Here is a 27,035-nt window from a genome sequence, read left to right as displayed (position 1 = left end):
AAAAATTGATGTTGGCCTCACATGGAAAAGGAGATGTGTCTTAATTTTGTAGTGTTCTTTCCATGTAGAAAGGATGATATTTAAGATTTCTTTTTTAATGAAGTGTTAGACTTTTCTGTCAAATGGCACTTTGTATAACTCAAGCAATTAAACACAAAAATAAATGCTTTCTTTTGTGAGAAAACATTTTTGGGTTGGGGGTGTTCTTTTGGAAGCTCACATATTGATTTGTTGTTTGTTTGCTTGTTTGCTTGTTTTTTCAAACTAAGAAAGCTGAAAATAGAAACAGGAAGGATTAGGATTAGAAATTGTGACAGTGGAGCTTGGAGCTTTTATGAAGCTTCCATAAACATCTTAAAACAGAAACCTGAGTGAAAATGTGTCAGCATTTCGGAGCAAAATCAGGTTTATAAAAAAATGCAGTATTTTTGAAATTACTTTGGAGACAGTTGATAGTAGAGCTTATATCTCGACAGGAGAGCTTAATCACTTAATGCTGCAGATAGGTACAGCTTCATGTTTTTCCTGAGTTCTCTTTCTTTCACCTTAAAGATTAGAATTATTGTTCCTGCCCAAACTCAAACGTCTTTTAATGGATTTTAATTGTGTTCCCCTGTTTGAATCCTTTTGGGTTTTTATCCATGTGAAACAATTAAAAAAATCTATTAATAATTTTTATGTCATATTGTTTGAATTTAATTTATTTCAATACAGTAAAATTTAAGATAGTTCATATTTCTCTAAAGGGGCAGACTTAAATGAGGAGAGTGGAATTAGCATTAGTTAAAGTTATGATGATGATTTATGACAGCTGAACATTAAATATTTTTTGTCTTCATCTAAGATTTTTTGTAATAATATCTCCCTGAAGGAGATGCAATCAGACTTCAAGCTGTTTCACTAATTCTTTCATGCAGAGTCTGGGATGCTAAAGGATTTCTGCCAGTGCAGAGTGGCTGGAGTGTCTTTCAAGCTGTGATGAATGTGCTGAGTTTTAATACCAATTATTATACTTCATGGGCTCATTGGCTATATTAATATTGCACTCACTGCTGTTACTAAAACTTTTGATAGTAATAAATTGAGAGAGCATGACATCAAAGTATGCATATCTTGACTTTATATTAGTTTCTTTTATTTTATTATAGCTTTGCTTCCAGAAAGTTTGGAAAAATATATAGATTTAATTTCTCATATCTTTTAAACATGTACCTGATACATATTATTTTCCATTTTAGATTAGCAGTCTTATTCACCTCATGTTGTATGTGTTAGAGAAAACAAAACTGAGTTATAATTTCAGCTCACAAAAGCTGGATTCAATTAAATACTGGCCCTGCTTTGACTAAATGATCCCATAAAGTCACTTCCAGCCTGATTTATTGTATGGTTTAGAGATTTCAATGCAATATCAATATAGATCCTTTAAGTTCATTAATTCACATATTATGAGGATTTTCCCTTTGCCAGAGACAGCTTTAACACTGCTTATCATCAAAGACAAACTTTTTAATCTGGGAACCTATCTTTTGCTTTCGATTACAGAATTCATTGCTATTGACATAACATTGGTGCTATAAAGTTCATTTATATCTGTTTCAGATCATACATTTTTTCTCTATATGTGCTATAAACTCATAATTGCCTTTAGAGATCCCTGAAGATCCAGAAATTGCAGAAGAATATTATAAAGATGAGTTTGAATCCTGTTCAGAAGACAGTGAAGAGGAGGAAGATGCAGAATTGTCATGGGTGGTCTCTAAGACAAATCACCAGGTATATGTGACCATTGGGAACACAGTATACACTTGATGGTAATTTTCCATGAGAAAACTGGGTTCCCAGAATTTGTCCTACGGACATTGCTGAATTTTTTTTTGTTGTTCTTAGGGGTGTGTGTATATATCAATAGCATGAATTAATTATATGTGTACTATAAGATATTGATAAGAAAGATTTTTGCATTCCTTCAAGATTAAAAATAACACTCCCATGAATGCCTTAAGGTAAATCATTGTCAGAAAACATCCTTGTGACTCTAAAACCCTCAGAGTGGGATCCTCTCAAATGCTAGCTGTGATTTAAATTAAATTAAAGCTGAGGTTATACTTCAGGCATAAGATCTAAGTTCCAGCTCTAATTCCCAGGCAAAGATAGTCACCTCTAGTTCCTCCCTATATTAGACATATTTTCTAGGACAGTGTGATGAACTATGAGCCTAAACAGCCGCAAGACTTGACCAGCAAATCTGTAGACTTTCCCACATCACAGAAAGTGTCAGTGAAGAGAAAACTTATTGTTGAAAGGCTTAAAGTGGCTTTATCAGTTGAGGCTGCCACAAGAAAGTCAGGGATTGCAGTGTGAAGGTTGAAGATTATTGGAGAAGGCACCTACTTTAGATCTGATCAGAATGAGCTGAGATGAATTTTGTCTCCAGTGATCAAGTCTCAGTGAAATCAATAAACTTAAGTGCCTGAGGCAGTTCTGAAAATGGATCTTCCTAAGGCATTCAGGATCTATTAATTTTTCTCATGGGCCACCAGTTTCAAGCATGACCTACAGTGGCTCTATCTGGTTCTGCCTAGGAACATTTACTTTATTCTGTGATCATGTGCAAAGTTGGCAGAACAGGGTGTGGTATCTTGTGCATTTCAGGGAACTGGCCAACTAGACTAGTACTCTTCACTAAACTATAAATAGCTTGTGGTTTTTGAAAAATTTGAACTAATAGCTTCTTTGAGACATAGTTCTTAAGGCAAAAATAAAGTGTGAGAAATCAGAGCTCTACTTCTATCACAGTAGCAGGGAATCCTGACATTGTCCTGCAAGTAAAACTTGAAGTTTACTCAGAAACAGCTTAATTCAATCTAAAAATGTCCTCCTAGCTTTCAAATTAAACACACGTGATGCCTTAAAATTCGGGAGCAATTTGTACAGTAGTGGTCTAAAGAAAATTATTAGTCAATTGTAAAACAGTGGAATATCTTAGACAATTTTTTTTTTCAGTTTGCTGGGTTTATGCTTACCTACAACACATAGACATACAAAGAAACCATTGCCCAGAAAGTCTACCACAAGATACTCTTGAAAATGAAATTACTGCTCATTTTCATCAGACTCTGAGAGAATTTTTCTTTTTTAGAATGCCTTTTGAAATTTTCATTCAGCTTTCATTGATGGTATCGTTAAGTGTCAATCAGTAGTGTTTTTGTACAGGCAGACAGCTGCTTAGAATTAATGAAGGGCAGAAGATAAAAATAGATTTCTCTGTAATGCAGAATAAATTATGTGTTGGCATTCGGATGTGAGCAGCCACAGTCCCTCACGCTGCAGTGACTAATAATTCTGTGATGACAAGAACCAGCATGGTGGGCTGGAAGAGCCATCCCACTGGCACCCTGTTGTCTCTGTCCAGTCCCAGTGGCCCTGAGGCTTTGCTTTACCAGCACACAGAGCACTGACCCTCTGTGAACTGGCCTGCACAGACTGACTGGGATGCAGCCCCGTGACCGTTTGCCTTTTGGTGCTTCCTCTATCAAAGAAGCTAATTATCTGTGCTTTTCTCATGTTGACCCCAGCACGTTAAGATATTCATTAAGTGTGTTTCTGGGTATTGACACAATTACCTTTTCTATTTCTTGGGAAGTGAAAATAGGCAATTTTTGCTTTCTCAAGTGAAAAATTCTGCAGTAAGTCCGAGGTCAAAGCAGAATGAACGTAGTTGTGCGAATCTGAACACCTGTGTCTGAACTCAACAAACAGAAGGGCAGTACTGTGAGGGGAAGTAAGCAAGCATTTTTAGGGAGCAAACATCTAATGCAGGTTGGATGGAATATTCAGAGAAGTCCCTCTTTGGTGATTATAAAGGGATCTACAATAATTAACATGCACACAACATCTCTCTTCTGGATGTCAACAGTTATGTGAGATGAATCCCACTCAGAGGTAGGTGGGATCATGCTCAGTATTAATAATAAGCTTCAAATCCTACCAGAATAGCAAAGGTTTGCTTCTGCAGTCATTTACTTAATACCAAAAATCCTACTTCAATTTCTGTGGTGGGATTCATACTCTTAAACCCTTTCTTCAAAGATACCTTAAATCAAGCTCTTGAAGGTGTGTCCTAAAAAAGAAATCATTCCACTGCAACACAGTAAGGACTTGCAAGCTAATTTCTGCAAATCTCTCAAATTTCCGACTCCAAGATTGCTTTTCTAGTTACTTTTGTGCAGAGAGTGCAGAAGTGCTGCATCTGGTGGTGCTCTCTGGTGACCCCATTATTTCAAACAAGGATTAAAAAAAATTCCAACGTTCATTGCAGTAGCATGGGGTCAGAAAAGTCATCCAACTGAAAAACATATTAAGGTGCAAGTGTAGAAAGGGATATGAGGTGTTTATTGAAGCTATATTAGGCTTCCACAGATGTCAAGATGGTCTGAGAAGTAGTGGCCTTGTGGGCTATAAGACCATTTAGGAAGGTAGAGTTAGGCACTGAAACAATGTAATTTTAAAGGTTTAGGATGGGAGTTGAGACAGCTTTTTTTCTCATGTTGATGCCTTTCAATACAGCCTATCTGATTTCAGCTACATTGTCCAGCACTGGAGTTTAGTGTCCTTTGTTCCTTTTTTTTGGAGCAGAAATGCACATTGACAGATTTCAAGGAACAATTTGCCAATTACTTTTCCAGACCTCCACCTCTTCAAGCCAGTGGCTCTTTTCCACATGTTTTTTTTAACTAGGAGAAACAATTTCTTATTGGGGGAAATCATGAAAGAGAATGACAAACTGTTTTTAAAAACATTTTAATATGTGATGCTTAACAGAGGTTTGATCTTGAAACTTGAAACTGAAAAATTAGTGTGTAATGAAGCTTCCATTGGCTTTGATTTAGCTGAGATGCTAGTGGATGCTCCTTACTGCAGTTCATCGCCATTCTCTTAGTGGTTTTTGTCAGCAACCATAATAACAAATTCACCCTCTTCATTATGACAAAGTCTGCTACTGTGATGCAGTTGGTTCCTATTTTCAAATTCCAAGTTGCTTCCGAGATTGTCAAGCCAGACAATCAGCTGGCATAAATTATCATAGCTCCAGCGGCTCTGAGTGGTCTGTGTGCTGTGACCCCAAAGATGCTCCACTGGATTCCTAACACATGCCTTGGCATGGCTTGTGGCTGTTAGAAATGGGGTTGTTTGTTCTGAATCCGAAATGTGCAAGCATTCACCCACAATGGCCCTTATGCAAAGGAGTGCCTCTCTTCTGGGCATGTTTCTCCATTCTGTAGTGCTTTTCTTTCTCTGCAGAAAAAAGAGAAAGATTAAAGAAATATATTAAATGAAACAGCTAAATCCTCTTCCAGTGCTAAACCCAAGTGGGGAAAAGACAGGAGTCATGAAAGAGGTGAACATACATCTTTTGCCTTACAGCGTAATGAGAAAAAGACAGTTTTGTTGTTATAATTGGAGTAAATATGATGTCCTGTTGTGAGAAGTCAAAGGTTTGGGAATTACAGACTTTATCCTCTAAAAAAAGGGGAAAAAAAGGGTTTTATTAAAGCAATAATGTTGTATATGGTTATTTACTATGCTTTTGTCTGTCTGTAGATTTGTGGTTAACTGTAAGTGATAATGAAAGTAAAAATAATTACAAAGTAATATTAACAGAAAATCAATATAAATTTTTAGTTTTGAATGAAAAAGATCTAATAACTTTTTAATGAAGCCCTAATGGTTCTTTTTTTCAGAAGTACAGAGAAATTATACCTATAGTACTAAGTCTATCTTAATTCAATATATAATATGTACTATATGTATTAACATTGCATTCTCTAGCATTTCCTGGCTGCAGAACTGGAAACCCTTGTGCTGACTTGATCAAATCAGGACCCCACAGACTGCTTCAAAAGGGCAAAGAGGCTCCTTCAAACCTATGAGCTTAGGGGTGACCTATTGCAATCGCCAACCAAGAAGCTGATTCCCACCTTGCAAACCTCAGCTAAAGTAGCAGAGCCTGTTTCAAATATAAGCCCATGAAACAACTTGGGGTGAAGAATAGTTAGTTTATGCTCATCCATAACAGCTCCCACTTGCACCAGAAGGTCCCAGTCATTCCCAACAATTACTGCTGTCCTGTTTAGGCCTGCTGGCAGTTCCTAAGTTTGAGAAATTTAGAATGAGCATTTTTAGTAAGATCACAGAACATAAAGCAGATTGTCCATTGTAGAAGTGGACGTCAATATTGTTTCTTTTTATTCCATTGTTTTAAGTCTTAAAGGCATAGAGTGCTGAATATTTTTTTTAAATGTGTATTTTTGACATGTTTTCTAGCAAGGTCAAGATTTTGACTGTCAGTTTTAAATAGTCAAGAAAGCTGTGTTGTCAAATGTGATATGGCAGCAGCTTCTACACAGTCAGAGTCCAAGTTTTTTTTGGACTTTCATTAAATTGTGATGTGCTTCCTGGACAGCTATCAACGCATAATGGCCAGAACTTTAAATTTCATCTGTGTACACAAACAGCATTTCATATGAAAGATATAATGGAAAAACTGTTAGCCATCTGTTTGGTAAGAGAACACTTGAAATATAAAAATGTTAAAATCTCTTCTTAATTAAAAATTTTTCAATTAGTTGTTGTTATTAGACATGCAAGTAGATGCAATTACACGAAGGATAAGTATTAATTTACTGTGGGCAGCTATCATAAGCATAAAAAAGCTTGGCATAGTTAAAAAGTATATAATTGCCTTTTTCAAGGTAATATTGTCTTAGATATTCCAGGACTAACTGATGATAAAATGCTGGTGTATTTTCAGACACTGCACACCACCCTCTACAGTAAATATATCTCCTTTAAACTTATGCACAGTTGTTCTAAACACTTGTGTATCTACAAGGAATCTGACTTAAATAATTGTTTGGTTATAACATCATTCCAAGGCCTGATGTTTTAGGAGAAGAAAACATAGAAAAAGTCCTGGGCAATGTAACTTCTTTAAAGTCTAGTCTTGACACTTACTGGTGTGATATCCTCTGTGCTTGTGGGACTGTACCTCTGGTACATAGCATTTCTATTTTAGTTTGTGCTCACACTAATGCTATTCCTATTTCATTTGTTCACAGGACAGTGATATGGAGGCAATGGTTAAGTATTTGGAGAGTGTCCTGAATAACAGCTCATTGGGTAAGGTGATATCTCTTCTTTAGATAGCAGCAGGTATTAGCAGTTTGTATGCATCACAGTCCAACTATTTCCATTTTGCAACAAAATAACTCAAAAAATGTGATCTCCTTGAAAATTATTTCCTTAATCTACTGCAGAGAAGTATAATTATACCAAAAGAAAAGGCATAAGCAGTTAAGTGCTTTGAAAAAAATAAAGCCATATAGCATGATAGTCAGAAGTGTAAAATGTTAGCAAAAACTTGGCTACTGTCATTTTTTCTCCAGAGGAAAATATTTGAGGATATATAAGCTATTTTATAGTTTTAAGTCCTGGTAACAATAAGATAAAATGTGTTAAAATATTTAATTTTTTAAAAATTATGATCAAGATTTGAATAATACTTAATTTATATTACAGTATCTCATTATAGGTACAAAGAAAACAGTGAGAATTTAAGGTTGTAATTTAATCCTAAAATCTCTGGCAAAATATTGTCTATAAATTTAGAGTTTGAAAGCCTGGGTTCCTGTGGTCTACTTAAAAGCTAAAAAGAAATCTTATATGAAAGAAGATATTTACTGTGGCTGCCATAGTCGCTGTCCTTGGAGGCCACTGGGTGGGACTGTGCCAGCAGCAGCCTGAGTGTGAGCTGCATGAAAGGCCAGCTACGTTCCCAAAGGCTCCCATGGGAACTGCAGTCTCATTTAGTTGCTTTGTTTGCATTCGTTCAGTCGGGATAAACCTGACTCGGTATTCTAAAACCACAACACAAGAGAATCCTAGGAAGTTCTCCTTCCAGAGATTCTTCCAGTGCTGAGCTCTGTTTCACCCTTGCTTGTGAGCATGGACAGATGGGAAGAGAGAGCCAAAGAGGAGGGATGAAAGGAAGTAGTCAAAGCTGTGGCCATCATAGTTTTGTAGCCACTGGTCACCTGGGTCCCACGTCAGGGAGACCCTCAGGACTGAAGGAAGGAACACTTACATCCAATTTCTCTTCACATTGCAGAGAGCCCTCTGTCTCCAAATTCTGCACTCATTTATGCATATGCAACATCATTGTCTGCAGTGGGTTTGCAGAAGTTAAAATAAGGACAAAATTTTGCTCTGTGCTTTGATATTTTGTTATTTTAATTAAAGAGAGGAATTGCCTTGAAGGCTGCTGAGAACAAACAAGAATATTAGCCAAACAGTGCTGTTTTAAAAACAATCTTAGTATTAGAAACTCCCTTATCTTAATCTTTTTCATTCAATATTAAGGACAAGAAGAAGCCTTTTAAAAATTGTAATATTAAAGAATTAAATTGTACTTTTATCATTAAAAAAATATCCAACCAGTCTGTGCTGAAACCTATAGCCTTTCTCCAAGCTAAGGTAGTAATTAGGTATGATTTTCTCCAAAGAAATATATCCATCTAAAAATAAAGCTTATATGATACAAGAATAAGTGGAAACAAAATAAAATAGCTCACTACACAGTAATTAGAAGAACTGCTGCTATAGCCTAAGCAATTAAATCAAAATTTCTGTCAAGGCAAGACAGGATCAGACAAAGCCTGAAGCCTTGCAGACTCAGTTCCAGATGTGTGGGCTGGTGCAAGCAGTAGCAATACCATATTACTGGGCTACAGAGCTACAACAAAATTATAATGGGTACTCCTGAATTTCATGTCAATAATAGGGAAATAGAAGCAGGAATCTGGCCAGAACAGAATTTCTTGTAGCGTCCTTCATTGTTAAAGTATTACGAAAAATTATGAGTTGTTTCAAGTGGTTGGTAGTTCTAAAAAATAGAACTTTTTTTTATGTCAGCAAAGGCTGTGATAAAAAGGGTGCAATAAATATGCATTGTTTTTCATCAGGTGGAATTTGTTTAGTATAAACCTCAGTGTTTATAAAAGGACTTGGGAGGCAATTGAGTTTTCTCCTCAAGAAGTTCCACAGAGTCACTCCGAATACCAGAGCTTTAGTGTGGTACGCAGTTGCTTTTGTGTTGGCTATACAGCTCCGTGTGGAGTGCATTTGAAATAAGAGAGGCTATGCTGATAAACTGAAAAATTAGGAAGATCCCAGAAAAGAGCCGCAAAGGAAAAGGGAGTTTGAAAAACTCATTTTACAATTTACTAAATTTGCTTGGCATAAAGGAAGAGAAGGTTAGGGGCAGTTGGGTCACTTTGTGTCATTTATGGATCAGGAAAACACATCTGATTCTAACCTTTTATATCTTGTACAAAAAGGCATTGAAGGATCTTATGCGTAGCAGTGAAAGCTAAAGAAAAGAAATCTGAAATACAGACAGAAGTTTGTGACTCAGTGGAGATAACAGCTTCACAACACACAATGGCTTACAAAGAAATGCAGTAGATGTGTGTCACCAATTCTTTGGTCATTAGCAGAAATGTTTGTAGGAATGCCTTTGGGCCATAATTTATGAAAACTCTTACCAGACAATGCACCTGTGAATAAATTCCTTTCCCTACAGATCCTCAGTGAAAACCTCAAACTGATGCTCTATCGCCTGAGAGAACAAAGATCTTTTGCCCTTTGCCCTGTGTTGTTCTGTGCAATACTGGGTTAGACACTTGGAGACATTCAAATACATTTAGAAAGCCACAATGCCTGGTTTTGAAAAGCCACTGCTCTTGTTGTTTCATTTGATTTTGTTTAACGGATCAAGAATGATATACTGGATAAAAAATGCAAATAATTATCTGGTAACTTTTTGAAGAGGCATGGTTCCTTTTTGTGTGTTCATATGTGGGTACACAAACTGCCTGAAGCTGGGTGCAAAATATATTATCAATGAAGTAGCTGCTTCTAAGAAAATACCCTTGATATAGAAGTTGGAATGGTTATGAATCAGCCCAACAAAATTTGTTGAGGTGTGCTGTAGCACCAGTGTGTCAAGCTCTTAGCAGTCTTTACTGAGAATTCATTTTTTTAATGACTAACCACACCTTTGCAGCATCCTACAATCTTCAGTCCATGCTGCCTTGCAGTAGCCAGACAATCATATTAAATGGAGAGGAAGATAGAGAGTTTGCATGTAGAGATGAAGTTTTTCTTGGCCAACTGCCAATGTGTAAAGTAGACAAAATAGGAGTTATTTAGCCAGAAATCCCAGGGGGAAAAAAAAAACCCAAAACAAAACAAACAAGAAGGATGTCTTTAATAATGAAATGTCAGAGGAGAAGGAAATATTGTAGTAATAAATATACTGAATTCACTAAACAGAAAAAATATGCTGAGCTCTTACTATAGTGATATATCCTGTAATAATAGCAATGCCAGAATTTATCTGGTGCCTGTGGTTAAACATACTGTTTCTTAAGAGACTGCAAGGTTTGTATTTTCCTTAGGCCACTGGTGCTCGGTGCTCAGGGCATCAATTTTTAATTGGTTTCAAAGCACCACAGCCCTACATCTGGACCTTAATGCTGTGCCAACTGAGGGAGGAACATGCAACCCAGTCAGTAAGTCATGAGCATTGCTTTGTACAGCACCTGGAGTTTCCTCAGGGCTATCCTGAGGATAGCTGAATTTTCCAGTGCTGCTAAAGGAGTTGAATGCTTACAGAATCCATGTAAAAACATATGGATATACATGTGTACTGTTACAGGAAATGATCAGGAAATGTTTTTTGCATTAATGGATGAAATAATTGGTTGCCAGTAAGAACTGGGCTTGCCATTTTTCATCTTTCAAACTGCATTAACTATACCTGAGTTGTAATACTTAGGCACCAGACAACTCCTAGCCATTAGGTGTAAAGATAAGCTAGGAAAATGTTTTCAAATGTGCAATTGTTTGTCCGTCCAGCTAACAGAATCAGGAATCCATTTCTTCTGTGGATACTTCTGAATCCAGCAGATACTCACTGTGAGTGATTCAGTAGGATCACTCACAATGGAAAGTTTTAATCTCAGTATTCAAATGTATGTGGTCAAGGTCTAGAATCATGTAAGATATAGGATCTATCTTAACTTATAGGATCTCTTGGGAGAGCTTGGATTGCACATTCCAGAGCATTTGGTGTTCTCTGGGGGTGTCTATACCAGCTCATAGAGGGAGGGTAGCTGCAAGCTCCCTCTGGCTGCATGTGATCTCTGTTAATGCAATCCAAACTCAGCCAAACCCCAGCTGTGTACGAGTTAAAAACCCCTGCTAGGAGGGGAGTGTGTGTTCATTTAGATGAGGCACTGTGTTAACATGTTTGACTTTTGGTTTGTTCCTATCCTATGCAGAGCCCTCCCACGCCTGTTGAGAATTTGAGTCCTGTGTGCCACAGGCCACACATTTACACAGGATGTAGTCCCACCCTGATGCATCTTCTCCTCTTTTGGGAGATGAAATCCTAATGCCAAACAATTTGCAAGAAGAAGCTAAAATAGCTGCTTTGTTTAGCTTAACAAATGGAAAGCTGAAATAGGATCTCTTTTTCCAATTATAAAGAAATGAAAGGAGTATGCAAAAGGGAAGGAAAGAACTGTGTAAGCCAAAGAAAAGAACTGGCACAGAAGGAAAATGAGCATGAACTGCTTGATAAAGAAGTTTTGTCAGGAAATAAGAGGGGAGATTTTAGCCACCAGCTCCCAGTGAGGCTTTGAAATTGTCTTTCAATGGGAGCGGTCAGAGCAAAAAGTACATAAATTTCTTAGGAAAACCACAGACTTGTATGATGGAATGACTACATGAAATTGCAGCATATTTGAGCTGATAACCCTGACAGTCCTCTGTGATTCAGCAATTCTGTGTTCCTGTGGATGAGTACCTCAGTGGTATGTGAGCCCTAGGTCCTGAAATATTGCAACAGCTCACAAGGCCTGCAAACAGAAAGAGTGGGCATGTGTGTTTATGCACATGTATATTTCTCACACATGTATATGTACTTACATGTACAGGTATGTTTATATATATATATTCTGTTTATATATATATATATATTCATACATAAAAAGAGTAGCTTTATCTGAAGGAGAGGTGATATCATAAGTTAAATACTTCCAGTTTACAGTAATGATGAAGCTAAAGGAGAGACTTGCCTGTTAGAAAGAATGTTCTTGCTCTTAAAAATGAGTACAAAAACAATGGAAGAAAATGCATATTACCTAAACAAATTTAATGTTATTGGATGTTAATCTGTCCCAGCACTTCCTCAAGTGATTGTCCTTTCTGTTGTAATTCCTTGAGTATCATACAGAAGGAAAATTGTTCTTACAATTCTGGTGTCTTTAAGCTATAAACCTACTTGTCCCTCAGAAAGAAGTTGCCCTTAATGTGCATTTAATAATCTCATTCATCTTTAATTAATATGGCACTGCCTTGTGAGAAACAGGAATAGTCTTCCTCCTTCTGACTGCCCTTGATTCTGCAATAGAGCTCAGGGGATGAAGGTGAAAAAGGTTGTGTGTCTGTGCATTGATTTGTAGGCTCGACGACTGTCACCGGAGTGTCTCCAGGGGTGCCCCAGGGATTCAGAGCCCTCAACAGTGCAATGGCTGAGACCAAGCCGAAACGCATGAGGGATTAAGTGGCATATTTAGGCGTTACCAATGTGCAGGCAAAGAATACGGATTTGAAAAACTGCAAAGCACAGCAAATAAAACCCCAAAATCCCATCTACAAGAAGAAATGGATGATAAGGTGTTTACAGATTTGCCTACTTACCTCTAGAGAGGATGAAAGTTGACCCTCACTTCTGATCATTCCAGTCTCTAGTTTGCCTTAATTGCTCTCGGTGTCACTCTGAACTTCACTTTCTTTATTAGCACAGCACATGCCCATAAATCACCTGCAGACATACACATTACCACCACATTTGCTCCCTCACCCACACTTCATTCTTGCGTGGAATGAAAAGTGAATGAGTCTGTTTCCCATGGTGATATGATGTTTTAAAGCAGACAAAATTGCTGCTCTTGGCTGGGATTTTCAAATGAGACAGAGGAATTTACATGGGCAGTTCCCTTTGAAACTTATTGTCTACTTGTTTTCAGCATTGCTGAAACCCCAGCTTTATTTATAAAGGTTTCAGTGTCTTAATAAAACAAAGACCTGTGTTTCCTTTCTAGAACGTACTGGTTAAAGTATCTTGAGCCCTTATCTTGAGTCAGTATTTCTGGCCTTCCAAGATTTATTGCATCCTAATTTAGGTGCTGATCTGATAACCATAGTGATGTGTATTATTTCTGAACTCAAATATTCTTTGCAATGTTGCAAGATTCAACTGTTCTCAGATTATAAACTCTTTAAAAAAGGGCATTTTTCTCTTGTGTAGGTGGACAGTGCCAATAACGTGGTGCATGTTATTGGAATGCAAATAAGTTCAAACAGTAGATGCTAATAGTTATTTGAGTCCTCTAAAGAAAATGAGTACAATTCCAACAGCATTCATAACAATCACTGTTTAAAACAAATCACCATGTATTTCAGGAAAATACCAACCACATTTACTCCAGATGGGAGTTGTTTGGTTTTATGGTATTTCAAGATGCAACAGCTCCCAGGGTTTCACTTCATGGCTTAGCTTTTATTGTGCAACCAGTCCCAGGTCTCACAGCCTTCCACTCGTATTGCTTTCCGTTCTCTTTTCATGGAAACTACTTACAAAAATAAAGTAATGCATTGTTTTGTGCCAGCTACTTGCAAGGTGAGGTTTTTAGTCAAAATGCCCACTAAACTTAGATTTCACCTTGTGTTCTCATGGTTGCTGGATAAAACTTAAAATATTTGAACTTCATAGTCATTGCTTTTAGGGCTGAGGTATGATTAGATCACTTCTTTCAAATTCTGTTTTTCCAGTGCAGCTTCATGGTTTTCACAGTTTGTTGTGACTCACGTTTTTGTCCTTCCTCCAAGAGATAGGGTGACTTTTTCATTTTCTGACTATGTAAAGGTGAGAAAGGACTTAATTGCTTGAAAGGTAAAGTTTTAAGGAACAAGTGAGTGAGCACAGTATCCAGCATGTAGGTAGTCAAGGATATTGCTGCAAACTCTGACCCGTGGCCAATCTGCACACCAGGCACAGTGGGGTTTTCAGTGGTGAGAAGGAAGCACATCTGGATGTGAATCAATACAGAAAGCCACAGCTTCTCTGCTCATCCCTTGGCAAACTTCATATGATGTGTTTGTTGAATGTCATCCACACAACAGTGCCACATAAGCAAGGCTAATATAGTTTAGACTTGTACTATTCAGTTTTACTCAGGTAGATGCAGACTTCTGGGGGTGATCTTCCAGATGACAGCTTCTGAAGAGGGAGACAATGTGAGGGATTTGTCTTACAGAAACTGAGTAGCTGGAGTTCCTATAAGGAAAGAGAAGAGCAGAGCAGGGGAAGTAATGTGGAGGTGCAGTAAAATCTGTTTGGGTGCCAAGTCACTGTAGAAAGAGGACTATAAAGGCTTGGGATTTGCACCATTTTTAGATGTTAGGAGCAATAGATTCTGATGAGGGAGACTTCTATGTCATGAACTGCTCATAAAGAAACTTCGTGCCCAAACATTACAGATGACCTTACTGGAAGAAAGTATCAATAGCTCTGATAAAATGGTAGATTCATCTAAAATAACACAGAGTCTAACAGCAAAAGTGCCTTTTAGCCATTTCCAATTGACACGTGAATAATGTGGGCTTGCAAACAACTGTAGCAAGACAGTCACTTGACAAGATGTTATGTGTCATGCTTGAGTTACTGCAGTGTACTGCACTAAGTGCCTTCTTTGACTTGCTGTGTATCAGAGCAGCAATTTAGGAGGCTTCTTCTATATTCTTATGCAGGATTTGACAAGGATACTCATGTGAGAGGGAAGCTGTGCTAAAAATCTTTATGGGAATACAGAAGGAAGCCACTGATATTCTTGAATATGGTAGGTAGGAGTGCTTGGTCTCCTCCCATTTTAAGTGGAAAGAAATGGCTTTTTCTTCACTACAGCCCCTGACTCTTTCCCCAGACTTTTTCTTTCCAATTACCATTGCACTCTCTGTTCCAGCTGATCACATCCAGCATCAATGTGAATTGCTGTCCTCTCAGTAAAAGTCATGATAAATTCACCTACTCCAGTGACAACAATTTCTAGTTTGTTATATTTGGTATCAGAATTCATTATAAAGTTTATAACAGCAGAGATTAAACTTTACCTTTCAAGCAGAATTCATTCCCTCCACAAAAATTTCCATTCCAGTGCTAAACATTTCGATATTGGGATCTGCAGTGTCGATAAGAAATCTCCATTTTTTGAACTAGCTCCCACAAAGGTTATCATTATGCTCCTTCCCAGCCCTGCATGCCAGCAGCGAGAGGTCAACCAAATACAGAAACCAGAGCTACGAGATTCTTATTCCTCATATTGGGCTTTGAAACTGAGGAATCATGTTAGATGCAGAAAATGGGAGGAGCCATATCCTGGTGTTTTCTGTCCAGCCCACAAGCTAATTCTCTTGGTGCTTCCCATCCTTGATGTTACTGGGTAACTTGGTGCCTGCCAGGTGTGAGAAGCGTTATTGTCACATGCTATCCAGAGCCAAGTTACCTTCATGGAGGGATCCATGAAGACAAACGAATGACTGTTCACTGATGTTCCCCCACAGAGACTTTCCAACTCTGCATCTCAGAAGAGAACCATGCTGTTCTTCAGAAGCAACTCCTCAAGCCAAAGCATTTTTCCCGTCAGATTAAATTGTAGTAGCAGCAATTAATTTTTTTCCCCCAAGCTCCATACAAAAAACTTAGTACAGATCATTTCGTGCTCCTTTGTGGAGATATCCACGAATATCTACAATCAGTCATTTTAATAGCCATGAACTTTAATATGCACTTTAGAATTCAATAAAATGTGTGGCAGTAAAAGGAAAAGGCTTTTATGCCCCAAATTTTAAGTAAATTAAAATCCTTTAACCCAGCAGTAAGCACCTCTTAGTCAGTCCCCAAAGTCTTACGCGCAGCAGCATACCATGAACAAGCAAAAGACTTCATCATCTCCTGCTGAGTGTAAGTAAAGCAGTCTTTCAGAAATCATGAAGAAAAGGCATTGGGTGATATTTTTATTCTGGTCCTGTGAATGCTTGTAACACTACTGGCTTAGACTCAGGAGCAGTATGTATATATGCTTCTTGTGCTTGTGATGCTGCCATCAAATGCACCATTTATCTTAAAATTTCAGAAAGAAAGGTCGTTTTGAGGTCATTCAGTAGGCACTGGATGTTCTTTGAGATAAGTAGTCCTAAAATGTTTGAAGTATAGAAGGCTTTTTGTACATTTATGTGTACAATTAAAAAAAAATTCTTAAAGAAATTGTTTACTTGATGTAGTATTTTGATATATGTGGAGTAGATCTTTCTGAGCCAAGTGAAACTGGTTTTGTTATTGACATCTTTGAGGGGATCCTTAGTGAAGACGAAAGCAACAAATACAGAAAAGGTAATTGGTTTTTAAGAGATTAAAAAACTTCTCAGTGACCTTTTGATTGTCATTGACTGTCACATTGAAGGTGTCATGATGTAAACACGCTTGAGGAATAAGATGTCTTCTCACAGACAAAAGACATATTTGGTAAGGAAGTTTTTTGGCACTGTCTGAGCTACCACTATCTGTTTTTTGCAGATGAATAGAGTACTCCTGAAGGTATTGATCCTTAAATGGTTTTGAGCATTGAATTTCCTCTTACACACACTACTGTGTTCTGTCCAACACTCCTTTTTCAGGTAATAATTTCTGTCTGGTGATCCCAAGACATCTTACAGCATGACTATAGTTTTCTGCATCCCATGCGCTAAGCCAAAATTTTGTTTACATATTCATCCTACTTGTCACAGTTTCTTACACCTCATTTTAAAGGCCAGTCTCAGATGAGCCCAATGAGTTCATTATGGAAACACATTAAACATCTTAGTCCATGAGTTTCTCTTTCTTTTACTGAAAATCTACTTTAAGATAATTGCACTGTTACCTTCCAGACCCAAATTGGAAGAAAGTATTTTGGGTTTGCTGTTTGCTTTACAAGCAAGTGAGACTACAGTAAACTCAGCAGGAACACTGGAAGATTGAACCCTTCCTGTGTGTGACCAAGCTGGGATATTGGTTCTTGGCTTCTGTCAGGGAGACGTGAGTGAATGCTCCTGGCTCAGGAGTGATTGCTGTCCCAAGGCAATGACTGAGAGAGAAAGTGGGAACAGGTGAATCCTGGGCTCCTCCTGCCTAAGAAGAAATTAAGGTGAGTGAGACAGTGGCTACTGCTCAGAAGTTTAGGAGTCCTCTGCAGCAGAAGCAGCAGTACCCCTCAAGGCTGAAGTTGGACCTGATGGTCTAATTCCTCAGGCATTTTCCATGGGTCTTCATTCAGCTTCTTCCCACTGTCCATACTCTTCCCCTTTCCATGACAAAAATGGGCTTTGTCTCTTATGCTGCTCCTCCTGCATCTGAGGATGGGAAGAGCACATCACCTTCCAACACCATAATTTCAGCAGTTCTTAGCATCTTTACATTTGTTATGGTGCACTTTGAAATGAACAATGAGAACAAACTTGGCAGTTAGAGTGAGTGAGTATTGGGGCACAATTAAAGTTTGATGCATTTTCTTGGGATGCTCATTTTTTGCCCATTTTGCACATTACTTGAACCTCATGTCCTACCCTTAAAACAATATGTAATATTTTGTGAATTTACTTAGATAAAGAAAACTCAGATTTTTTCATCTTCTCTGCTGAGCTGTATGTCATAGATCCATGAGTCATTCTGTTATTCTGAATTTTTAAGAACTTTTTTTTAAGTGGACAGTAGTATTATAATTGCTTTAGCACTGGAGGGAGTTTTTATTCACTTTGAAAATTGCATTTCAGTAGCAAAACACCTGAACTTTTAAGAATAGACTCACTCATTTTAAAATGTCAAGTGGCCCCAAACACTCAAAACATTCAGAGAGTTTGACTTATACTTCTTTTTGTTTTGCACAAAACATGTTCACGGTTTCCCTAGTTTCTCCTGCTGTGCATACCCAATGCATAGATCAGGCTGTTCAGATTTCCAGTACCTTGATTTTGTCAATAGTTTGCAAATGTGAAAATGCTTTCATGCAGCATTAATTATAAAGTCTGTTTTCAAAACAGAACCACTCAAAGAACTTTGACAGTGTTTACTAGAAGCAGCATTGCAACCTTGGGAAGTCGACTTGAGGGAAATGTAGGTAGGGAATTTTCCAAGAGATTTGATGGAGGAATGACCAGGGCTCTGTTTTGGGAGACAATAAATGTTTTCTTTTTAGGAAAAAAATAAAAGTACTAGACTTCTATCTACCTCTTTAAATGCCTAAACAGGTCTGTGAAGCTTGTGTTATTTTGATGCAGATCCAGAAGAAACTGAATGCATAAATCTTTCTAGGCCTTTCTGAAAATCACAGATCTACTGTCCATAGTTGGTAATTGCTTTTCTTTCTTTCTCTGTAGTATGGTGTCATCATGGAATTGTATGGCTCTGCCAAGACATGAATTTTCCTTAGTCCTGTTTTGTGCTAGGAACTTTTTAAAGGGCTACAGATGTGAAAAGAGACTTGAAAGAAGTTGTGGACTTAATCCACCTAGCTTCAGGCCCCCTTGGGTGGATTTAGATGTGAGCTAAGCCCAAATGGTTGATGTTCAAAAAACTGTTTCCATAAAGTTTTATGCAAACAGATTTGGGAGTTTTTTTGTGTATACATTAGTGTATATTTTTATGTATATGTATACACATGCTTATATATTTGCCATAATTGGGCATCTCACATTCCACAGGAGTTGGGGTTTTTTTCAGCTTTTAAAATGCCTTTTTGATTGGATTGTGTAAGAGTAATTTTACTTTTGCTGTAATCTTGTATGGGTGTTTGTCATAGCTCAGAGCTTGAATGCTGCTTCACCTCCCTCTGTGGCTGTACAGTGCACAAGCCAAGCTGGAAATTTTGTGAGTAAATTACTGTGGTGTTTGTGATATTTCTATCAAGATTTGTCCATCTCCATACCAGCTGATTACATTAATTTCTCCATTGAAGGACCTGATACGTTGACAACCTTTTAATGAGACTGGCTAATTGCTAACTCAGAAATGCATTGTTTTACATCCAGTGGTAACACTTAATACAATATGGCTAAAGACAAAGCTTGGCTTGAGAAAACATATCTATAGTAATTAGTATTCTGATTGTTTCATTGAAATGCATAAGTACCTTTTCCTTTCTCTGATAGGTAAATTGTTAGTTTTATAACTGTAATTTTGGTGTGAAATCCTAAATTGGGAGAGACTCCCTCCCAATATCAGGCCATGTAAAAGGAAATCATCATTAACTGTATAACCACACAGCTGAACAAAGGAGAATGCAGTAATATTCCTAAATTATTACAAGATCTGTGTATAATTATTGACTTTTCAGAGGTGACTACTGTATCCTTGCATGCCCACATTCAAGAAGTAGCTGTATATTGTGCTGCTCATCAAACATACCTGTATAAAACAAATGCATTGATAAACAAAGCAAATAACATCAGGCATGTGTTAAATGTGCCATGAGTTTCTGCTTGATCTTGATCAGTGATGCTGAAGGAATTAAACGGATGACTTTTCAAAGACTCTTTGTATGCCATGACACTATTAAAAATCAGGATGTTTTTTAAATAATTATAGCCAGGCTAGGAAATCTCAGACTGTGTATAAAGCTACTGCAGCCCAGCTATTGCAACTGAAGTGTGTTTTGGGTAATTCTTCACAGGCACAGTGAAACAGTGTAATTTTCACCCACCCTACCTCATGAAGAATAGCTCTATAGAAGCAAGTATGTTTCCTCTCTTATTTTTAGTATTGGTAGTAAATTTCTGAATATAGATAGACTTTACAATTGCAATACTCAGGTTTGATTTAAATGACTGTGTTTTGTTGTAATTTGTTTCCTTCTGTGGGAAAAACTAAAAACCGCACATTTTATCGTATGATAAAGCATCTTCTAAATTGATAGTAGCTAGAATTCAACTAGCAGCTCTAAATTCTAATTAATACTTCTTCCAAGCGCAGATGTCAGCTTCAATTCCCATTTTATAAATTAATTTATCTCTGAAAATGAGGTGCATGGAGAATACTACTGTTTATATTTCTTCACCTGTGTGTCTACATCTTTTAATAATAAGATCCTTCTTAGCTCATGGGAAAACATGTTCTAAATATAGTTTAGATTTTGCAGGTCTTTGAAGTAGGACATCAGAGAGTTTTGTTTGCAATCAAATTAAGGTGCTTTAATTCAGGAATTATGAAGTAATTAAGGATGAATTATGAAAATTATCATTGTGTCTTCAAGTGAAGAAATTTTCATTCAGCAGTAATATGAGGAAGGTCAAAGTCCATTGAGGCTTGAAGGTGAAGGTGGGGGTTAATATTAACAATTCATATTTCTTTTCTTACTAGCTTTTATATAATAATACTTTCCATTACCTTTTTTTTTTCCAATAAGGCCTTTTCTTAGACTTAGCCATTTTTTTCACATTTCCAAGATTGAACAGCTGTCAGAACTAGAAAGGCCCTACCTTTAGAAATAAGTTCCTAAAACCTGAATCATGGAACTTATTATACTCTTCTCCTAGCAGATCTCAAAGGGTCTTTAAACAGCAACAGAGAAGTTTTACTGCAAATAAAGATTTGAACCCAGAGCCATTTCTTTCAAGAGTCAAAGTTTTAATCATTCATAGCAAGTAAGGCCAGCAAACCGAATGACAGAAATATAACTCAAGAGGACAGAGATCTTTTGTGTTCTGACTGAGATAAACCTGTTTGTTTACTGAACCATGAGATGCTGTAGCAGATGTCCTAAGATTTTGTGGTACAGTTAGAAAACAATATTTTATATGAGACTAAGGATATGTAATTTCCTGATTCTTTTGCAGAGTCATCTCAGGAGACAAAAGTAACACTCTTTTTCACTAAGATTCATATCACTTCTGGTTAGCTGCAAAGTGGCATGGTAGTATTGTTTTAAAGAGAAATATAGGGTTAATAAATTGATGCTTGGAAATAGTATTAATTCAGAGACAAATCATTGTTGGATGTGTTGATGAGAATCCTAAGTAATACTGCTGGACTCCATGGGGATTCCCTTGAGTTAGGAAAAACAGGACTTAGAGGCATCAACTGAAATTTTTCTTTCAAAGATCCCTGCACTTGCTTTTATGCCCCATGAGCCCAAAACCCACAGATTTGCTCTCTACTTTACAATGTGCTCATTGGTGGTGGATGCAGGTGGCCTGGCTGCATTCAAGAGGATAAATAAATGCCCACTGGAATGGGTATTCCATGTCCAGAAAGTTTCTTTATTAAGGTTTACACTGATGTAGACATGAGTAACTAGTATTTTGAAATAACTGAGTTTTCTGCGTTTGTCTTAGGAGCAGTGTGTTTGTTGCCTGTTATGGCAGTGTGAGATGTTATTGCTGGTGTCTGATCCCAAGGGACTTCATAGTGTGTTCAGTAGTGGCTTGGGCAAAGCCCCTCCTTGCACAGACCACAGGCAGCTCCCTGAAGGCACCAGTGAAACCAGGATGGCTTTAAATTATAGTTGCCGTCATGCTGAATGACATTGGAAAGTGAGAAGCTGAAAAACCCCTTCGCTGCTGCTTTGTGTCATAGTTACCCTTCAAGGCAGGTCACGACAAGTTGTTGAGAGGTATTAACCCAGCTGCTAATGCCCATGCAGGAGCACAAACCTCAGCATTAATCTTGTTTTGTGGCTTTTGTCAGTGTGGCGTAAAGGTAGGTGGATTGTAATTGATCTCCAAGCCAGAAAGGAGATGTTAATAGGTAGCTGGTAGCAGAATAGTCAAAATAAAGACCCATGGGATAATAGAGAATTCTTCGTTCACCCGGGGAAAGATTTACAATTTCCTCAGTCAGTTGAGAACACAACATTATTAAATTGTTAAATTTTAGCAATTTTGCCTTGTTGCGTAGGAAATCAACTGTGAATCACCAGATAGCCTGATAAATTCATTTAGGCCCAGATCCACTAAATGACTTGGAATGGTTTTAGACACCCTGTGTCTAAAAATTGCAGTTCTCAAGGGTCCAATTTAGCTCCCCTCTACTTCCAGCAGTGCCTATGATTTTGCTGATATTCTTTACTGCGTCTCACATGCTCAGAAGTGCCTTGTCCTTGATAGAACCAAGTCTCTATTTTACATCCATGCTCCATCCTTATCCACAAATCAAATATCAATATGGCCTTTGGGTCTTGTTGCAGTTAATTTTCTCAGCCATGTGTTGTCTGCTGCACAAGAGCTGGCAACAAGAGGCATTTTTTTTCAGGCCACAGCTTCCATGGGTGACAGAGTCCCCACACTGGAAATATCTGCTGTGCAGCCAGCGTGTTAGTGGTCACAGCATGCCTCCAGCCCTGTGCCTCCTCTGCCTGGCGTACTGGGGCTGCAGCCAGGAGTGAGGGAAGCTGAGCTCCATGAATCCCTCTGTCTATCTAAGACTCTGTAACAAAGAAATGAAAGAACAATCTGAGATACAACATTGAAGCATATTACTGTGTATCAGCTGAAGCCAGACTCTTGATTGGTGGAGCCCAATGTAGCTGCTTTGATTTCAGCACACTGAAAAACCATTTAGGGCAGTGTGGGATGGAGGTGTGGCCCACAATTTTTGTCACAGTAATGAAATCCCAGATGTCAGGTATCCCCTTTGCTCGTGTCATCTTGGCTGAGAAAGTGATGATGACTCATAGTGAGTTTACAGGTGAGTAAGCTATAGGATGGCACAAAGAGAGTAAATGCCAGTAAATCAGAAAAGATGGATGGCCACATGACTCTAAATGGGAGTTCTGCACTTGTTCTCACAGCACATTTCATGGTAAGGCTTTTATTCTTTTCAAAACATTAGTGCAGGTATCCCCTATTTCATGTGAAATAGCAGTCTGTAATTGTGCCTCTATGGGATTTTACATGGATGGACAAATATCCCCTAGCACAGGACCAGGGCCATAATGGACAAACCTTGCTTTCCAGGAAGCGCCTTCCCTCCTCCCTCCATCAGGATGATCGATTCACTCAGTGATGCCTCTTTGACATTTACTCTCTGAGATCCCACACTTCTGCCTCTGTGAGGCATGATGTGGTAGCAGAGTTGTATTAATGCAGCTCTCAAGTCCAAACAGAGCCTGATGTCTTCTTTTGTAAAAGCAGGTTATAATTTTTGTTACCTACCCCGTAATTTTCAACCTATGAACATTTCCCCCTTAATTCTATTGTATCAGCTATTATACAGATTAGCTGATTTGCATGCTCTGCCAAGCTGAACAGAGAAGATTCGAATCTGCAGGTCACATTTATTAGCAGAAGCAGTACTCCCAGGGTACATGTTTGCTTAATTTTTCATCTTTAAATAGACAGGACTGCCAAAAAATTAAACATACTTGTCTAAGAGGGAGACAGGAGTCATTAAAGGCACTGATGAAGTAGCAGTGGTTTCAGGATAGCTTCTCATGTATTGATTTTTAGCTGTTGGAGAGAAATGGTGATATTTTTTATGATTTTTTTTTAAGAAATGTACATTATTTGTCAATTTTTTGGTCATTATTTTAGTTTTCAGTGGTAATCCAATCCCTAGGCTTCCAGTGTCTGAGAATTAATTATTTCCAACAGTTTTTATTTTCTCCTAAACTACATTCTTGGTAGAAAAGAAAAAGGCAGTTTCTAGTTACAGGAAGCAGGACTGAGTCAGGTCTGGACCTGTAGAGATTCCAGTTTGGCCCTGTGACTTCTGATCCTGGGTCCTGGCTTTCTCTGCCCCAGGTTCCTCATCTGCCTCTGTGTCAGGAACCAGCAGGAGGGGTGACCTGAAGCCTAAGGAGGATCACACCTGGGCATGACTGAGGTGCTAGAAAAGCAGAGAGCAAGTAGGATGGGACAAGTTTGAGAAGCAATAAAGTAAAATTCTTTGCAATGTTTTCCTAGGAATTGAGGAATTTACATAGTATGGAACTCTTACTGGCTGACATTTCATTATGATGTTATTCCTCAGCAGTAACAGGATGACCACTGATGGAAAGCAGCTACACTGTTAGGTTGATTCTGCTATTGGGTGAGAACAGTTGACCTTGCCCTGGTGTCAGACATGTAGCAAAATCAGTGCAAAACAACGAAAAACTACAACTGCAGTTTGTGATGTTGTTGTTGGGAGGCAGGTTTAACCTTTTAAACTACTATGGGAAGTGTGCCTGCTCCCTCTGAACCTACGTGCACACTTACTGAAGTTCTAAGCCTTAATGCTTAGAACACGTCCGATCCCCTTCTCTGTCCCTGTACAGCTCATCCTTGGTACAGCCACAAGCTGAGGGTGTCCCAGCTCCTGCTGCCTCAGGCATTGGCTGAGGAGCCTGCTGCAGGCACCATATGACATGGTTCCCTTCCAAGAACCTCCTTTTTGTCTAAAAGACGACCAAATCTCAACTACTCTAACATGTAAAAGTTTAGTGAAAGAAAACAAATCCTGTGTCAGAAGCATGAGGAGCAGACAGATAGTCTGATACACTGAAGGAAAATTACCCAGGTATTTTCCTCAAAATATGAAGCCATCACTGAGTGAAAAATTTTGTGTTACCTGTGATAAATGAATTTAAAGATGTTTTTCCTTTAGGAGGAAGAAATGCTGTTCATTGTCTTGCCATTTTCAAATGGATCTTTTTTATAAATCAACATTAAGAGTGTGTGCTGTGAATGTGTATTTTGTCACTGAGTTACAGATCTGTGTTCTGATAAAAGGAGAGCACTGTAGAAAATAAAAAAGTGTCAAGTTAGCTCATGCTGAGCTTGTACAATGGTTTTCTTGTATTTCATAGAAGCTAAAATAAAACGATGAATAAGAAAGTGTGCTCACGTAAAATGCTACTGGTGTTTGGCTGACTGGGGTTGCTCCTTTTGGTTTTGATGAAATCCAGACGCAGTAATACGTGTCTGTTTACCAGACTTGCTGTAGATAAAAGAGTCTGTCAGACTCAGCGTGGAGAGGATTCTTGGACTGCAACAAAGACGATGACCATGCTTCCCATGACTTTACTATGGCCAGGTTTTTACTCTTGGGCTCCTGGTATGGCAAACAATCATGGAGAAATTCTCCAGGAAACTTTAGTTCGTTTTACTGTCAGACAAACAAGGTGCATCATGTAGGTTCGTTTTAATCAAACCTACAACATTTAGAAGAAATCTGTACTAGTTAATGCTTGTGTTAATATTTAACATGAATTAACTTTTACTTGACCTTTTCTATAATATTTATCCCCAGATCTGCCATTGAGAAGCTGGGAGTGGAGGCATTTGAGGCCGTGTACAGCTGTCTCAAGCAAGCGAGACAGCAGAATGCCAGTGAGGAGGAGATCAGGAGGTGTTTGGAGAAACTGGTGTCTAGAGCAAGTGATTGCTTTGAAGTGGATCAGCTGCTGTACTTCGAGGAACAGCTACAGGCTTCAGAGCCACATCTTCAGCTGTAACAGTGTGTCAGCAGCAGCTGGAAATGGCACAGAGGGGGAAGGGGCCTCCTTCAGGCCAGCAGGCAAGTACAGGTGGTGTTTGGGGGACACTGCTGAAGGTAATGTAGTACCTAAGCATGTGGGTAAGCACCATTTGAGAGTCCACACAGCAGTGAGAAGTGGGTAAATATGGCACGGATTACAGGGGCAGGAAGAAGAACAGATGTTTGTGACAGTGGAGGGGAGGATTCACAGTTACCAGAGTCCCCTTTTTCTACCACTTAAAACATAAGGAGGGGTGTTTTGGGCCGTGTCTGGATGCCAGTTCACACTCAGAGCATCACTGGCAAAGCTGCCTCTGATGGAATGAAGCAGGATTAGACTCCAGCTGCTGTTGATTTCTGTGCTAACTGGTCCTCATGATATTTAAGCCCATAATTTTTGTAATTTGGCAGATTTACCCTTAAACATATATATATATATATATATTTATGGCCGCTCATCCCCTATTTGCCTTATTATTGATTATTCAAAAGGGCTGCATTTAATCTGTTTAAATTTCAAAGGAACTGTGGAAATACATACATATGTGCATATTTATGTACATATATGCATGCTCACATACACAGAGATAGGTGTGTATATTCATAATGGAAGAAGCATGTCTGGTTGCACACTGTACCTGTAGAAAGAGTTTTAGATTAAATTCATCCTTCAAAAATGGAAAAAATAAACTGATTTTTTTCCTGCCTTGCACATTGTTACCGTTACAGTTCTTTTCTAGTGTTTATGCTCCCTTCTTCATATGCATCCCACTCCTGCTGATTTCAGCTGTGTATCACGCTCTGATTATATACCTGATGTTTCCCTTCCACCTCTTCCTTCCTTATTTTGCATTCTGAGCTTCTTCCTCCATCTGTGCATATGACTAAAGGTTAACAAAGTCATACAATTGGTAAAGGAATCTAAAATGAATTGTAGACCAAATGAATTTTAGGCATTAAGCCATTCATAATCCTTATGCTTCCTGCTTTTCCACCACAACTCTTAAACGACTTGGGGACTGTGTTAAATAAATTAAAAGAAATTCATATTATGAATATAAAAAAAATTTCTATTTGACCTGAGATGAGTTATTTACAGTGAAGTGTACCAGTATTTATGGTCAATTAAGCAGTTCTACTGATCCATCTTTATGACGTGTGTTAAGAGACTCAAAGCAAAAGGCAGGTAGAGTCATCTAAATCTATTCTAGCAGCAGCATAAGCTGAGGAAGCAAAGAGCATGCCCAGCTACAGATGATGTGGCACTATACTTCCAGCTCAAAGTAGTAAGAGATTCTGGTATGTTTCAGTTTTTTCTAGCTTCAGCTTTTATTTAGAATGCATGTTACAAGCCAGAGAC

At 38.2% G+C, this 27,035-nt stretch overlaps 1 protein-coding gene across 1 annotated transcript in view; it reads left to right on the top strand.

The window, feature by feature from the left end:
- Positions 1 to 26,742, top strand: part of NEK11 (NIMA related kinase 11) — an 82,934-nt gene extending 56,192 nt beyond the window's left edge. Inside the window, exons 13-15 of the mRNA XM_039549815.1 lie at positions 1,652 to 1,776; positions 7,122 to 7,182; positions 25,448 to 26,742. Coding sequence (XP_039405749.1) covers positions 1,652 to 1,776; positions 7,122 to 7,182; positions 25,448 to 25,818 — 557 coding nt within the window. The 3' untranslated portion in view covers positions 25,819 to 26,742. The remainder of the gene's footprint in view (positions 1 to 1,651; positions 1,777 to 7,121; positions 7,183 to 25,447) is intronic.
- Positions 26,743 to 27,035: the final 293 nt, after the last annotated feature.

The sequence above is a fragment of the Corvus cornix genome, chromosome 2, assembly GCF_000738735.6.
Source record: "Corvus cornix cornix isolate S_Up_H32 chromosome 2, ASM73873v5, whole genome shotgun sequence".
Lineage (NCBI taxonomy): Eukaryota > Metazoa > Chordata > Aves > Passeriformes > Corvidae > Corvus > Corvus cornix.
Note: the sequence above shows the minus strand (reverse complement) of the source record. Positions and strands in the feature narration are given on the sequence as shown.